The 17,090-nt window shown below is 38.0% G+C and overlaps 1 protein-coding gene across 1 annotated transcript in view; it reads right to left on the reverse strand.

Annotated features, from left to right (window-relative positions):
- Nucleotides 1–8,156: 8,156 nt before the first annotated feature.
- Nucleotides 8,157–17,090, reverse strand: part of gna12a (guanine nucleotide binding protein (G protein) alpha 12a) — an 83,475-nt gene continuing 74,541 nt past the window's right edge. Inside the window, exon 4 of the mRNA XM_072559296.1 lies at nucleotides 8,157–16,062. Within this exon, the coding sequence (XP_072415397.1) occupies nucleotides 15,493–16,062 (570 nt within the window). The 3' untranslated portion in view covers nucleotides 8,157–15,492. The remainder of the gene's footprint in view (nucleotides 16,063–17,090) is intronic.

Raw genomic sequence — 17,090 nt, forward strand, 5'->3', positions numbered from 1 at the left:
TGGCTCTCCATGATAGATATCAATCTCTCCGTTAAAACAGCAAGACACATACATGCAGGAGACAGTGTGGTATTAATAACGTTCATGGATTCCTCCATCCTTTAATCTATTTTACTAAGTACCTCTGACATACGTCCCTGCTGTCCCTGTGACTGTTTGATTAAGTCATTAATGGTGGAGACCCTGGAATTGTGTTCTGTCTAGGGCTCTCTGTCCCCACACATGCAGCCATGCTGTTCTCTGCCAGATCAAGTATTCTCTCAATCTACAATGTGAACAACCTAATATCCACCTTTCCCCAGATGGTCTTGGTGCAGATATGGGGCAGCACGGCAGCTCAGTGGTTAGTACTGCTGCCTCACAGCAGCAGGGTCCCAGGTTTGATTCCAGCCTCGGGCGACTGTCTGTGTGGAGTTTGCACATTCTCCCAGTGTGTGCGTGGGTTTTCTCTGAGATCCGGTTTCCTCCCACAGTCCAAAAATGTGTAGGATTAAAGTGGTGCTGGAAAAGCACAGCAGTTCAGGCAGAATGCAAGGAGCAGGAAAATAGACGTTTTGGGCAAAAGCCCTTCATCAGGATGTGCAGGTCAGGTGAATTGGCTATGCTAAATTACCCATAGTGTTAGGTGCATTAGTCAAAGGGAAATGGGTCTGGATGGGTTACTCTTCAGAGGGTCGGTGTGGACTGGTTGGGCCAAAGGGCCTGTTTTCACACTGTAGGAATCTAATCTAATCTAATCATTCTTTTCCTGCAATGAGACAAAGGGACAGAGTATGTTAGAAGTGGATACGAGAGCAGTTAGTGGTAATGTTTCTGCAGGGTAGGTGGTGATGTTTCTCCAGTGAGTGAGCCTAGAGGACTGGAAAGGTTGGTAGTCTGGGAGGAAGAGATGGCTGTTGATTGCATTAATGAAAGCTTAGTCCTTGAGACTTGAAAGATGGATAAAGTGGCATGTTTAGTGTGACTAGTGGCCCTGCAAGTGTGAGAAGCAAAGAGAAAGTGATGGAACAAACTTATGTAGAGCTCAGAAAATCATTAACCTTCTTTCTACACTTCTGTGCATTCCTTTTCACCATGCACACAGCATTAACCCAGACTTCCATCTCACTCAAAGTTGATTGGGTCTGATGACATGGCCTCTGTGGGATAAAGCATGACCCTCCCATCCCCTGATGCTTTTCAGTGATAACTGCTCAATGTGAAGGGTAGTTCCTGGTTTATAGCATCTGACATGATATGCAGCTGGGCTTTAAATATGACACTAGCAACATGAACTGTGTAAGGATTTGGCATTAGTGAAAGTTTCCATCTCTCCTGCTGTGTTCAACAAGATTAGCAAGGTGAGATCTCACGGAATACAGGGAGAACTAACTATTTGGATACAGAACTGGCTCAAAGGTAGAAGACAGAGGGTGGTGGTGGGAGGGTTGTTTTTCAGACTGGAGGTTTGTAACCAATGGAGTGCCACAAGGATCGGCACTGGGTCCTCTACTTTTTGTCATTTACATAAATGATTTGGATGAGAGTATAAGAAGTACAGTTAGTAAGTTTGCAGATGACACCAAAATTGGAGGTGTACTGGACAGTGAAGAGGGTTACTTCAGATTACAACAGGATCTTGACCAGATGGGCCATTGGGCTGAGAAGTGGCAGATGGAGTTTAATTCAGATAAATGCGAGGTGCTGCATCTTGGGAAAGCAAATCTTAGCAGGACTTATACACTTAATGGGGCAACTTTTTCACACAGAGGGTGGTACGTGTATGGAATGAGCTGCCAGAGGATGTGGTGGAGGCTGGTACAATTGCAACATTTAAGTGGGATTTGGATGGGTATATGAATAGGAAGGGTTTGGAGAGATATGGGCCAGATGCTGGCAGGTGGGATATCTAGTCGGCATGGATGGGTTGGACCAAAGGGCCTCTTTCCATGCTGTACATCTCTATGACTAAGTGCATAGCATGCGGATGCATAATGAATGAAGTGAACAGAGGAAGACCAGGGGGGAGAAGTCACAGATATGGCTGAATAGCACCGTGAACGTGACTTGACAAGATACTAACTAAAAATGGGAAAATTCTGCCCATAGTAACTGCTATAAACACAGCAGCCAAATTCACTGACATAAAAGTACTCCAGACAGTACTGTGACCAGATAATCTGTTCAAGTAATACCGATTGAAGGATTATTATTAGCCAAGGTACAAGGGAGATTGCTTCCAGTCTTCTTCAAATTACTGTCAAGGGATCTATTAAGTCTACCTAAAGGAAGTCTTCACACTGGAGGGCTTTCTTTCAACCTTGCAGTTCAGTTTATTCAATGAGACTATCGGGCCTTAAAGCACTAGTTAAAGCAAAGACTACAAGTCCTGGCAACATGCAGCTGTAACAGCGAAGGTTTGTGCTCCAGAAATACCTCTATTCTAGCCAAACTATTTAGTACAACTGTAACCTGGCATACATTTACTTGACAAATTCATGCCAGAAGGTCCAGTCTACAAAAGCAGAACAAATCCAAACTCGCCCATCAGTCTTAGTAGAGTAATGGGAAGGGTTCAAAAACAGTATGGCATTTATTCACCATAAATTGCTCACATTGCTGTGTTGTGCACAGTAGGAAAGGCTTTGGGAAGTCAGGAGCAATGTTCCCTCGAAGGTATGTAGCCAAACAAATGGTCCTTGCATAACAAACCAAACAAAACCATTTTCGACAGATGTGTCTCTGGAAGTACATTAAGAAAGTGGCCAGATTCATTTTCCAGAGTAACAAAAACTCTCCCACTACACAACGTTCCTGTGTCTCGTTTGGTTTAGAGAGGCTGGAATTTCTCAGTATAGTGTTTGAAAGGAAAAAAAAAGGTTGCTACTCTTTTGGACCATAGCTCCAGCTGCATGATAGTAAAAGCCTCCAGAAAATAGTAAACATCCAGTTATGCCATATTTCTGCTATTTCAAGAAACTCATACTGTCCAGGACCAGAGAGTTTCAATCTATTCCTTACAAGATAATGATAGTGAGGGAACAAAATCTTGGATAAGGGACTTTTACCTCCAGGATGTTCTACTCCTTTGGCTAAGTTCGGATCGAGCATATCAATGGAGGATGCAACATTCATTGATGCTAGGTGAACCAGCCACCAGAAAGAAAGAGGGGTGTTGGTTCCATCAGTGTGTTCTAGGCCAGTGATATAGTCTCTTTGTTCAGCAGCACTCCCTAGGACTTTGAGTCATCATTAAGTGTATTAACTGATTTTCTTTTCCAAAATGCAGTACCTTAGATTTATCTAAATTAAACTCCATCTGCCTCTGCTCAGCCCATTGGCCTATTTGATCACGATCCTATTGTAATCTTTGGTAATTTTCACTGTCCACTACACCTCCAATTTTGGTGTGATCTGCAAACATACCTTCTATGTTCACATCCAAATCATTTATACAAATTAGTCATGAGAAATGGAAGTCCAAAAGTTGCTGGGATAGGAGAAACCAAACAGATCAATGAAAAAGTGTTAAAAATATTTTCATTGGCAATTATTTTAAGTCCCATGACTGCAACATGGAGACTATCTAAAATTGTGTCCATTCTCAGAGGATTCCAACATTAGATAAGTAAAGATATACTTGTATTATTGAAGCCTGCTTAAAACAGGCATTTTTTTTCTGTCATCTTCTCTCAAAAGCGCTGCACCCTGTGCATGGTACCCCTTGGATATTTTAAGTGGTCAATATTTGAGAGACTCAACAAAGAGCAGAAGATTATTCAACCATAGGAGATCAAAGACAATTTTCTCCTAACAAAGATCCATAATTGTGGATTTCCAGCAGTGGATCATCAAATGATGATTGGTGGCAAAAGTTCTTTATCTTTCACCACAGCTGCCTTGGCTCAGATGAACCAACAGAATCAATGGAGCACAGAGAATGGGAAAAACAGGAATGAAGGAAAAAAAAAACACATTTGGTTACTATAGCCAAGCTTTAACTTCACCCAGTGTGATTAAGGAACAATTATGTGTACAATTTGAATGAGGTTGAATAGGGATCACTTCTTGAGTTGGTGGTGAAATATACAAGTGATTCAGAACACAGTTAATTTTCAACAGGATGCCAGTCTCTGTTAGGGATGAATGCAAGTTCAAGCAGCATGGCGCATAAAATATTCAAGTCATGATCTCGGCCCAGTCATCTACTCTTGGTACAGTGAAAATGAAGCAGATTTAATGTATCAACATTACACTGCTGATAACTGCAGCAGTAATCAATTTAACCATAATAATAATGATGCAAGTCCAGAGAGATTCACTCACCAAAAATGAAGTTATACCAATATATCCAAAACCCATATTGATGGCTTGTTGAGGTAAATTCTGTCAATTACATTTGACATCTATTCAAAGTACCAAGACTCAGGCCACCAATGTTGCTGGATAGAAAGAAAAACTTGACTGCTTGGCCAATCTCTTATCGAGCTCAAAAATAAAATTACAAGAATTGTTCTAAAGCAAAGTTGAAGTGATCAACATATCATAGAGTGATGAATCCAAACAGCACGGAAACAGGCCATTCGGCTTAAGTCCGCACTGACCCTTCAAAAGGCATCCCACGCACACCCCGCCCCCGCCATAACACCACATTTCCCATTGCTAACTCACCTCAACCACACGTCCCTGGACACTATAAGCAATTTAGCATGGCCAATCCATCTAACCTACATGTTTGGGCTGAGGGAGGAAACCAGAGAACCCAAAAGGAAACCCATGCAGACTCAGAGATAAGGTACAAACTCCACACAATCAAACTTGGGTCTCTTGTGCTGTGAAGAAGCAGCGCTAACCATTGGGTCACTGTGCTGCCCAAGATACTTTCAAAGCAGGTTTATGGCATGTTCCACAGGAAGCTTTGAAGCAACCCAAGTTCATCAGACTAAAGAAATTTCAGACTATGTCCCTGCACTCTATGCAAGGATTAAAATTGGACTTGGACAGCCAATCAAAAAGATTACACAAGACTGGCTTTAAAATAGAAAGATAAATGGTTATATTCTTGAATACACTTTGTAATCAACGAAACTGAGATTCTTTCCCCGCGAGCTCCATTTTTCAGTCTCCAGGATTTTGGATAAACATTTGTGACTCATTATCGAATGTCAGAGTTCAGTTCAAGGTCTGTTAGTCAGCCCTAAGGCTCTGCAGTGGGAGATGCAAAGTCACTAGTGAACTCATATGATGTGACTTGTGACTTACCATGAAATGACCCCACATTGGGTTAAGTACCGTAGCTTCTGAAACAGAAGTAACACAAAATTTGATGTTTACTGGGAAGAAGAAAACCCAAGTCCTCGTTCCCCCAAATATTATGAAATGTAACATGTGCAAAATTCGTAGGTCATTCCAATTAACTATGTCACTATGCCCAAACTTAATGGAAGGTCACCTTACATAATAAGTTTTAAATTGGTTGATTTATCGATTCCTGAAGAATAGTTAATAAGATGAAACCACTTTGATAACAGGGCAGGAATCTGTAATGTCTTGACATCACATTCATTTACAGTTTGTCATGCCCTTTCCATTGCTCTTCCAAGTTTACTAACTCCTAGGTGAGACAGCAGTCTTGTTCACACTAAGCTTGCCTCTTTCTGTGCTTCATAAAACCCGCCTTGCTCCCAAGAACTTCCATAGTTTTGGAGACTCTATAAAGTCTCTCCAGATACTTGAAGGGCTTTCTGATCCCAGTTTCAGGACTGTTGTTTTAACTGCAATAATTATGGAGCAGTACCGCCTGGTCTCTCGGGGAAAGAGGTAAAAACAATGACTGTAGATGCTGGAAACCAGATTCTGGATTAGTGGTGCTGGAAGAGCACAGCAGTTCAGGCAGCATCCAAGTAGCTTCGAAATCGACGTTTCGGGAAAAAGCCCTTGGGAAAGAGTTAATTGTTTAAAACATATCAGACCAGCATAAGCAATTACAGAGTACAAAGCACAGAAATAGGTCATTCAGCCCCTGGTTTAAAGATGACTTTTGCAGTTGAAATTAATCACCTTCCACCAACATTTAACCCCATCACCAGTGCTTATCCAGTTTTGCCTTAATAACTGGGTGATTGGAGATATTCCCCTTGGTCTGGTGATTTTGCAAGGATGGGGGCTAGTTCTATAACTCATTCAAATGTGTTTGGTCTCTGGACAGAAAAGGTGGAAGCTTCTTACTCTCCACGAGCGACATCCTTCACCATTACTAACTTAATCGGAATTGGTCACCTGACTTGATTATATCAAAAATACAAATAAATTAGGACTAGGCCAATCGGCCCCTTACAGCCATCTCCACCATTTAATAGGATTCTGGCTGATCAGCTCCACTTGTCTGCCCAATACCCTTAATTCCTGTTCGTTAGAATCTTCGCCTTAAAAATATTCAATAACCTGTCCCTCAAGGAGGCTCCAGGGAAGAAATGTCCATAGATACAAGACCCTCAGAAAAATATTATTGTTATCTTAGTATTAAATTGGAAATGCTTTATTTTTAAATTGTATCTTCTAGATCTGGTCTCTCCCCACAAGGGTGAAGAGATGATCATTTCATCACCATTTCAGCATTCACCCTGTCAACTTTCCTCAGGATTTTCTATCTTTCAATAATATTACCTCTCATTCTTCTATACACCAATGGAGACAGACCCAACTTGTCTAACCTTGCCTCATAAGAACCTCCCCAATCCCAGGTATCAGTGAGGTGAACCTTCTCTGATCTGCTTCTCATGCATTGATATAGTTTCTCAAATAAGGTTAAAATTGTACCTCAGATATAGTCTCACCAATACAACTGTAGCAAACCATCTCTAATATATTCTATTCTCCTTACAATAAACGCAAAAATATTCTTGACATTATGTTCTTCATTTCAATTTCATCAGCATTGCATTCTGGTTGCTTAAAGATAAAACAGCAGATAGCACTGTATTTTAAAAAAAAGTTGAAGCATTTCTCAGTTATAATAATACGTATTGGTTTTAAGCTCCTGAACACCAAGCTAAGACAAGAAAACATTTTCACATTAACCAAAATATTAAGTTTTCAACAGACCCTTCAGTCCAACCAGTCCATGCCAACCAATCCCAAACTGGTCCCACCTGCCTGTCGCTGGCCCATATCCCTCCAAACCTTTCCCATTCACGTACTTATCCATGTGTCTTTTAAATGTTGTAACTGTGCCCACATCCATATCGGAGAAACACCAATGCTGCTTTTTTAAAAATCAGGTAAGTGAATAGATAATGAACCACATTTGTGTTCATTTGCTGTGCACAAGATTGCGGTCACAGAGCGGCTCTGAAGTGACACTTCCCAAACTTTTTCCGAATGTGATTCCAGAGTAGGAAGTTTGGAAGCATGAGAGCCAGGCCTTGGTGGTGGACACTTCCAGATACTGAAGCTGGGGGAGGTAGTAGGAGGTGAAGTTTTAGTTGCAGGAATACTGTGTAGGCTTCAGATGCTAAGGGGGCAGGGGATCTTTAGTTCTTGTCTAGGGGACTCTCAGGAGATAAGTATTGGAGGAGTTGATGTAAAAAAGTGGATTAATTACAAAATAAAAATAAACCTTGTCACAGGTTCTTTATTGCAGCAATAGGCCTCAGAGCAACCCATAAGACCATACCCACCAATGGAAAAAAAACATTTAAACGGCCCTCAGTTTGGGAAGCTTTGCACTTAAGGCATGGTGCTTTTGAACAATGGGTGGGGTAAGATAGAACAACGTGAACAGGAAGAATGATTTCAATGAAGTCTTAGAAACACCACTTGCCATTTGCCTCCCTACAGCTCAGGAATTAGCATGCTCTGGGAAGCTAAGTAGAACAGAAATAATAGATACATCAATTCAACATATCTGGTCACATAACTTGTTTGATTCATACAGAATGTGCTACAGTTCCCACACACATTCATTTTTTCTGCATTCAAAATAGCATACGATCAACTTAGCACCCTCATTCCTGATGAAGGGCTTTTGCCTGAAACGTTGATTTTCCTGCTCCTCTGATGCTGCCTGACCTGCTGTGTTTTTCAGCACCACTCTAATCTTGCCTCTAATCCCCAGCATCTGCAGTACCCACTTCTGACCAATAGCAAGAATCAACTTTTAAAAACAACAAAGACTGCATTTTTCGATTTTTTTTATTATCAGATTGTACAAGAGTTTACACACTTTCTCAGAATGTCAGAATACAAAACAATACAAATGCTTTCCAGGTTATATGATACTTACACTGCAGATTCTATATGGCTATGCAATTATGATGTATCTACACGTTGAGGTATGGGTAAAACACAGTAGAGGATTTGGTTGGAGAGGATAGGGTTTGGTGAGATGGGACTGAAGCATGTAGCAAAGCCTGGTTTCTGGATTAAACTAATAATGCATTCCATGTGTCAAGAGCTGGCAAAAAAAAATGTATCCCACTATTCAGCATCTCCTAAGTACAGAATTATACAAACAGAAGACATTAAATACAGACTACTACAATCCAGATAAAGTACACGTTGATATTTATAAAAACATATATACATAAAACATGACAGAAAGCAATTTAAGCTAAAATACAGTTTATACAGTTTACAAAGGCATCGAGTGTTTACATGGTTTGTCTTCATTTGTATCTAAATTCAAACCCAGTGAATGAAGTTTAGCATCTTTAGTATCAATATCTGTTAACAATGAGATACTAAGAGTGTTTTTACTGCATTGATTCTGTAGAACAATGTTCCTCAAAATATTAAAAAATAAAATTAACATTTATTCTCTAAGATGGCTGGCAGCAACAGCTAATCCTATGAGCATTTAATGCCCTTGGCATTTTCTCAATTTGGTAATTTTCTAGCAATCACTGAAGCTTTCTGTAAAATCAGCCATGATTAGAAAAAATATACAAAATTCATACCAAATCTTGTTCCTTTTCTTCAGTTAACTTGATTTTTAAATTTAAAAGCGCTTTCCTCCATACAAAGTGACTGGCATGGGGTTATCTTCAATGCATCAACTGGTCAACTTTTATATTCAGCAAGACAAACATTGTCCAATAATTTTCATGGAAAAAAAATCATTTTAAAAGGAAAAGGGAGGAGGATCCTTAATTAACAAACGCTTTAACTCATTTACTTTCACTGACATTTTCTGCATTGCAGCTTTTGCTGGCTCCCAAAGGAAATGCAAAATTATAGGAATAGAAGTTTTATCTTACAGATGAGACAATACAAAAACTTCACCTAAAATAGCAGAGAGATTAGGATTCGTGTTTTACGCAGCTCAATATCTGTGATCGTTATATCATACCTACAAGTTATATCATGCCTGCAAAGTGTAATAAATCACTATTAATTTATCAGTGCAAGATTCGTTTACATTCCTCAGCATTAAAATTGCCTTCAACAGCTAATGGGAATGCTAAACTGTTAATTTGACCCAATTTGTAGCAACTCATTTCAGTAGGTTGGTTCAAACCCGATTGCATATCACCAAAATTGACACTTGGAATGCTACATTGCCTGAGGTACCATCTTTCAGAGACCAATCTGCCTATTCAGCAGGAACTGATAGACCCACAGCACCACTTGGAAAACAGTGGTGAATTTTTCACTTGTCCTGCCAATACTCCTTTTTCAAAACAACAATCAGAACACAGATGAATTCCCATTGCTATTTGTGGAACCCAATGTTTTGCAAAGTGACTGGTGTCATTTTTGCCAACTTGACAATAGTGACCACATTTAAACTGCATGAATAGCAGCATCCTGAGGAAAGAAAAAGTGTCAAACAAATGCAAGCTTTCTCTTTTTTCTGGCAAAAAAAAACTTAATATGCAAATCAGGAATTTATTCTAAATTATTTCTGCATTTGGATAGAGACTTGCACAAAGTTATTAACAAAAAGGCCAAAGTTATGATCCAAATGCAATCTTGGAACCATGGAATGATATTTCCATGTTTCTACAAATGCCTCTTTTGCCCAGAATCCCACACATGCTGCATTGCAGATTGTTCTCAGATCCTTTTACGCCACAGCACAGGGCAGGAGGTGTAACAAAGTAATTCACAAGCAGCCTTTTAGTAAATATTAAAATTCTGAATAAAATGAAAATGGCACTTTTTTCATGTCTGTGCACATTATAATACAAAAATGTGACATTGTTTTGTTATTAACATTTGCTCATGTTTACTGAGAGATAACTGTTAAAATTGGCTGTGCATTAGTCTGGACATCTGTGGCACAAATTTACCAATGACCCTGGTCTCGTTGTACAAATCTGCATTTACAGGGTTAAATTAGCAGATAGTATGATAATTTAGTAGGAGTACAAACATCTATGGAATGTATCACATGATCAGTATTACCCGGAATGCTAACAATTCATTTAAGCTTCCAGATGAATGACCAAAAGGTGACAGTTTTGAAAGCTGGCATTTTCCACGATTTCACTATTTCCACAAATGAACAAATTGCTGAAACCCAAGCTGTTGCATTCCACAGATGAATTACCACTTGCTCTGCATGTACAGTTTCTTGACAATATCGGAAAACATACTTAAACAACAATACCCAAATAAATACGTATTTTAATAATGTCCAGTTCTGTTAAGAGATACCTCTCAGTCAGACAAATGTGGTTTTAAACCCCAATCCAGACACAAACACTGGAGGATTGTACTATTGGAGATGCTGTCTTTCAGATTAGATATAGTTAAACCATGGCCCCATCTTGACCCCAATGATACTATTCTGCTCTTCCCCACACACATCCCCCCACCCCCCTGGAAATTAAAAAGGAACACCTGGTCATTACTAGGTTTCTAGGGACATGAGGTGTGCAAACTGGATACCACATTTCATACATTATAACAGTGGCTATACTTTGAAAGTACTCAAATTTGATTTTAAAGTGCTTTGGGATGACCAGAGGTGGCAGAAAGCACTACATAAATAATCTAAAAGCACTCTATAAAAGATGTTTTACTCTAACCAATCAATCATTCACTGTAATTTTTCCAAGTTTGTTATATTAGCAACAGAGAAATTAGAATTCCATTCTATTATCCAACATTCCACTGGAGTGAAGGGTGGAATTGTTGGAACTGGTGAATTTTCTGTGAAGTTGAATTAGAAGATCGGTGTGAAACAAAATGATGATTCAGCCATGCCTCTCAGCCTATTTAAATCCAGTAACTTAAAATCCTCTCTCAGTATGCTCCATCAATGGAAGAGATCAATTTGGCAACCTTGGTCTTCACAACTTCAACGTCCAAGTCTCATGATCAACTACAACTTTTCTCTGAACATTCTCCAATTCAAAATGCCCACTGCAAAATGAGTTACTTTATCAATGAAACTGCAAAAATGAAATGTTTGATTTCTGCAAAAAAACCACTCAAGATTCAGGTCAGTTCTTGATTAGTGATGTTAACATTCCGATTAACGGGATACTTTCAATGAATGATTAAAAGATCCATGCTGTACAACTCTGACAGATTTGTAAAACATTATCGGAGTTTCAATGTAATTCCTGAGGGAGCAAACGTAGTGGTTAAAAACCCATCTCTGGCTGTATTTGGACACCAAATACTAGTGGCATTTTTATTTTAAATCTCAGTTCAGTTAACTGAATTAATGAGACAATATAATTCATAACAAATATTATTCCAGAATAACTTCAAACTTTTTCCCTAAACTTAGACCAACAAGAGATGACAGAATGTGAGGTTAATTGAAAGAGAAGTGTTGGATCATACTGGACATGAAACATTGCAATGTGTCTGCAAATGATAAGTTGATTTTCCAAAGTGGAATGTATTCAAATTTTATCAATAGCATGGAAAACAGAAAATGTAACCCAGCAAAATGAAGAAGAGTGGAATGAATGCACGCACAATGAAGCAAGAAGGTTTCAACTACATTCAGCCATTTGTGCTAGTAAAACTATCTATAATTGGAATCTGCTGCCTGGCAGTTCTTAAGTATTATGCAGAAATAGTTTATGCAACTTCATGAATTTTACTTTATGCTCTGAAACTATGAAGTAGATGTTTCTTGATAATTCACTAACTTCAGTCACAGAATCCTGTAAAGTGTCTTTTATGCAGATTCTACAAGGTTTCCATTGATTTAATGGCAGGAGATCAGAAGAATCCCATAGAAATTATATAATTTGGCTCAACACTAACCATTATCAACTGAAGTTAAGTGGACTTGAAAGGTCCTTCTCTCATTTATTTTATCTTTACTCTTTCTCCACCTAAAGCACTTAACTTTGCAAAACAAAAAACAGAAAGCTGGGAGAATAAACTATTATAACACAAAACAGTCTGCATCAGATAAGTCAGAGCAGACCAAGAATGAAACATTAGTGTTACGTCAACAATGAAAGGAGTTCACAACATACCAGAGAAGGCAACAGAAAAAGCTGGTATATGGCAAAAGTATTCAGCATTAGATACTGGCCAAATATTTGTTAGCCCATAGATCTTTCCTAAAACAGAAAATACCATCTAAATGAGTGTCTCTAAGCCCCAAATTTCCTTCTCATAAAACTAACAATAATGAGTCCAATGAAGACACAACCAAATAAAGCCCCACTGTAAGCATATTCCTCAGCTAATAAATCTGGATGTGCCAAACAACTTGTACTATACTGTATAAAAATTGGAGACTATTACAGATTGTTCAACCCTTCACTATTTTAATTGTCCAGAATTTGGCAGGAAGAGGAGGGGGGAGGTAGAAAGAATGAATGGAAAATAACAAAATAAATTCCTATAGATCTTAGAGTAAAACATACTTGGAGAATGATCCTTCTAAGTGCTAAAAAGATGGTTAAGTGCACTTTGCACAAAACACAATTAGACAAACTCTGAACACAAATGTACAAACATCTGATTCTGTTTAAATTCATTCCTGCTTGTTTGAAACTGCATTACACTTCCCTGGTTCTTAAATATTGAAACAGTACAGAAGAAAAACATTTGAGCAAGCTCTTTTTTAAGTAGTTATTAGTGAAGAATATCTGATGCCATACACTGAATAATCTGACTTAAGTTATATTTCATGAACATAATTCACATATGGGAAACACTAACAGATTAAAAGACAAGTTGTCAGCAGAGGACCCTCTTGTCAGATTTGACACTAATCTGGGCTGGAGTTTGATTTCGATTAGATTTCCCAAGGAATTTCAATTTTATAATGTTAACTCGAGAAGAAATGTGGGTGGGGGGAGGAGGCAGAAGGAGGAAGAGAGGAATTAATACATTTTCCAGGTAAACATCACAAAAAAAAACTGTTCAAAAGCAAAAACTGCATATATTTTTCTTGTTAATTTTAAATTATTTACTACCTGTGAAATTACTTTTATCGTTACGGTTAAGAGTATAGACACTTATATATGTGCAGCTGACGAAGAGTGCACAAACAAATTGCACTTAAGTCATATTTTGTGGGTTTACATGTTTGTCATTTTCAGATGAATACCACAGCTGAAACAGACTGGAAATTTTTTGAAAATGATTGGGGAAATTTGCTTTAAGAAAATAGCAATATTTCTTATGATACAGAGTACCTAGAATGCCAGGGTTAAGCCATTCCTTTCAAGTAGCTTTAACATATATATCTTTGTCATGAATTACCATTTAAAATAAAAATGTTTTTCATGGTTACTCCAAATAAATTTAGTCTTGGTTGAAAATAGGCTGCTCAGGTTAGACAACTATTTAAACTCATCATTTCTACTCTCCTTGTGTCAATGAAGTTTAAACCACACGTATTAAAATACAACATTATTAACTATGAGACAAAGTGTTGCTGCCACTTTATTGTTGAAGACCTTTCTTATTGTACAGTTTATACCATTTGTTAAATTCTAAATGCTAATTTATTTAAATGTGGTATTCCACAATCAAGTGTTGCTAAAGTGGTCAGCAAATTCAAAATTTAGGTGATAGAAAAATGTGAAAATGAAATCACATCGAACAACTTAAAGATTAACAAGACACATTCAATAGTGCCAAAGCAAATTTAAACAAAAAAAGTGCTTAAAATTACAGGCAAATCAAAACTCTTTTTTTCATTACCAGTTTGAACCTGCTGCATTTATCCATTTAGTATGCTACATAAGATATTCAATTAAACTCGATAAAGTACCTGGAGGCTTAGGAACAAAAAATGCCATTTTGTGTAATTAAGAAAAGATTAGCTGGAAGTTCAGATTCCCCAGACAATGGTAACATGTTAAGAGTTTTCTAGGTCACATCTGATCAATATGGGTCAAAAATCCACTATTACACTACACACTAGTTGGTGCTATGAAAAATTCAGCTCGCATCTGTGTCAGATACTTCTGTTTTCAAGACTCCTCATGTATGCTTGTTGGTAGCAGCCACTCACTTCAAAAGAGCATTTCCATAACTGTAACCCAGTTCCAAAAATCTCCTATTCTACAAAAGAGTGCACAGTTGATTTTGATTATGAATTAGTTTTGAATCATTATCTGATATTATATTTCTAAAATAAAGTTCATATGCTACAAGCCAATGGTTAGTGTGACTGTGACCTGTTTTCAGGTTTAAAACTGAGTTTTGATCAGCATTCCAGCCAATAGACATGTCCAACTCTTTGTCAAACTTAAACAACCCAACTCACACCTGTAATACATTCTATGGATGCTCTACATACAAGTCAGATACCACTGTGAAGGGACTTCATGAAAACCATAGCTTGAAGTAACAAGCACATTCACAATAAAGCAGAACTCCAGGTTGTACCCATTAAATCTTGCATGTCATAATTAACTGTAAAAATGTTTACAAAAGCCAACTGTGAAGTCAGCTGCTTTACCATTGTAGTCCCGAATATTCAGCAAATTAACAGTATGTTAATTGTGTTATAATTGTGTCACTTGATAGCTGTTTGCAACATTCTTCCCAAAAAAGTATATAGCAACAGAGGATCAGCATTTCTGGGCATGCTATCCACTTCTCACTGCTCAGAGATTTTGGACTTCAGATCCAGTTTGCATTAGGCAGTAGTAAATACCTGAATGCTGATGAGGGCTAAAGTCCATAGAGTAGCTTGGATAATAAATTTCCCTGAAATTTTAATCGATGCAGAGTTTCATGCAAGCACCTCTTGAATTGCATGCAATTTTCGTTCAAGGAACTTAATCAATTGAAGTAAATTGTTCAGTTACCAAATTTTATCAAACAACACAATCAGATAAGAGCCCTTAGTGCAACAAATGTCTAAAAAGATTATTCACAATGCTTCTAAGGTTGGAGCACTTGTATTGAAGTGAAAAAGGACACTTATAAGCACTTCCAATAAATGCTGTCAAGCATCAAGCTTTCATGTAGTCAGAGATGCCTATTAAATCCACAATTGTCAGCCACTGAGTTCTTGGACATGGTGCTGATGGCAGAGGAAATACCAAAGAGCAAAGTTCAATGATGATCTCTTCACTGCAACATTACATCTTTCAAATTCTCTTGCAGAATAGTGTCTTTCACTGCATGGAATACAAATCGAATGTTTTCCGTGTCTATGGCTGTTGTAAAGTGATGGAACAGTGGTTTGGTGCGATCTCGTCGCTTGTTGTTAAAGCACTGAACCAAGTATTTTTGTACATCCTCTAGATTATGAGGGTCCCACTCAAAATTTGGGAAATATTTCTTAATACTGACCGTTTTCACCTTCCCCACAAGCAAGTCCATTTTGTTCAGAAACAAAATAATGGAGACAGAAGAAAATAATTTGTTGTTTACAATGGTCTCGAAGATGTTCATTGATTCTACCAAACGGTTTGTCCGCCGGTCTTCCATCAAGACTTGGTCATATTCACTTGAGGAAACCATGAATAGAATGGAGGTAATGCCATCGAAGCATTGAAACCATTTCTGCCTCTGTGACCGTTGACCACCCACATCTACCATTTTGAAAGGAATTCCTTTTATGACAAAATCATGCTCCACAATTCCTTTGGTGGCTTTTCTAGCAAGTAGGACATCATGCCTGCTGGGAAGGTAACTCTGAAAGAAAGAAACTCATTAGAGCATTTTGCATAACCAGGTACAGTGGCAGCTTCAAACTTTTTCTGTGCTGTCCATCCTGCCAGCAATAAAAACGCCTCAGTAAGTTCAAACTGGACTAGCAGAACTACGGCTTAACGATGTTAATTTCACATTATGTGATCACATCAGGTTCAGACTTCACTAAGGACTAGGTACCAGCCAGAGATGAAAGTGAACTTGCTGCTGCTTTTGGAAAGAGGGAAGAAGTGAAAGTTGGGAAATTGCTTGACAGATGTATTTGTTTTCTGAAGGACACACTCCCCACAAATCATCCCCAACAGTTCTAAATCTGCTGCAGTCAAAATTCATATTGCATTCTCAAAGATGGGTAAAAACAATAATAAATGTAAGTTCAGTAGTGTGAATAGTCGATTAAATAAATTGAAGATAATGACTGACTTTACAGCTCAAATAATTAAACTATTTGAAAAAGCTGTGAACTTTTAGAAAACAAATCTATAACCAGACAGAGTAGAGATTTCCAAACCACTCAAGTCTGAGAATTCCCTAGATTGTCCTTTTGATATGCTGCAAACATGAGAACTTGGACTATATTTCTGAATAATTCCAATCAACTATGGACAAATACTCCACATAATAAAATCGTAAACTATAATTGTCAATAGAAATGCAGTAGAACTGAAGATCTTTGGTGACTGTGGCAAGAAAAGCAGTTGTATTTCTCTATTGATAATTTCTCCATATTCAGTAGTTGTAGGAACACTGCAACAAATGAAAATATTGGGGTATAAAACAAGGCTAAGGAAAAAAAAAATCTGGTAGATCTGAAAATTCAAAACACTTCCAACTTCGGTGGTGGTGTTGGTGATCATGGTCAGACAATCAATCAGAGTTCCTTCAATCAGACAGTAATGTAGTAAACAATGGATTGGAAAAGTTCAAAAGGCATTGGTGAAGACAGAACAGAAATGCCACTCATCTTTAGTATCATAAATATCTTCATGCAGAATGACATTAGGAGGCTA

This window comes from Chiloscyllium punctatum, chromosome 40 (assembly GCF_047496795.1).
Source record: "Chiloscyllium punctatum isolate Juve2018m chromosome 40, sChiPun1.3, whole genome shotgun sequence".
Lineage (NCBI taxonomy): Eukaryota > Metazoa > Chordata > Chondrichthyes > Orectolobiformes > Hemiscylliidae > Chiloscyllium > Chiloscyllium punctatum.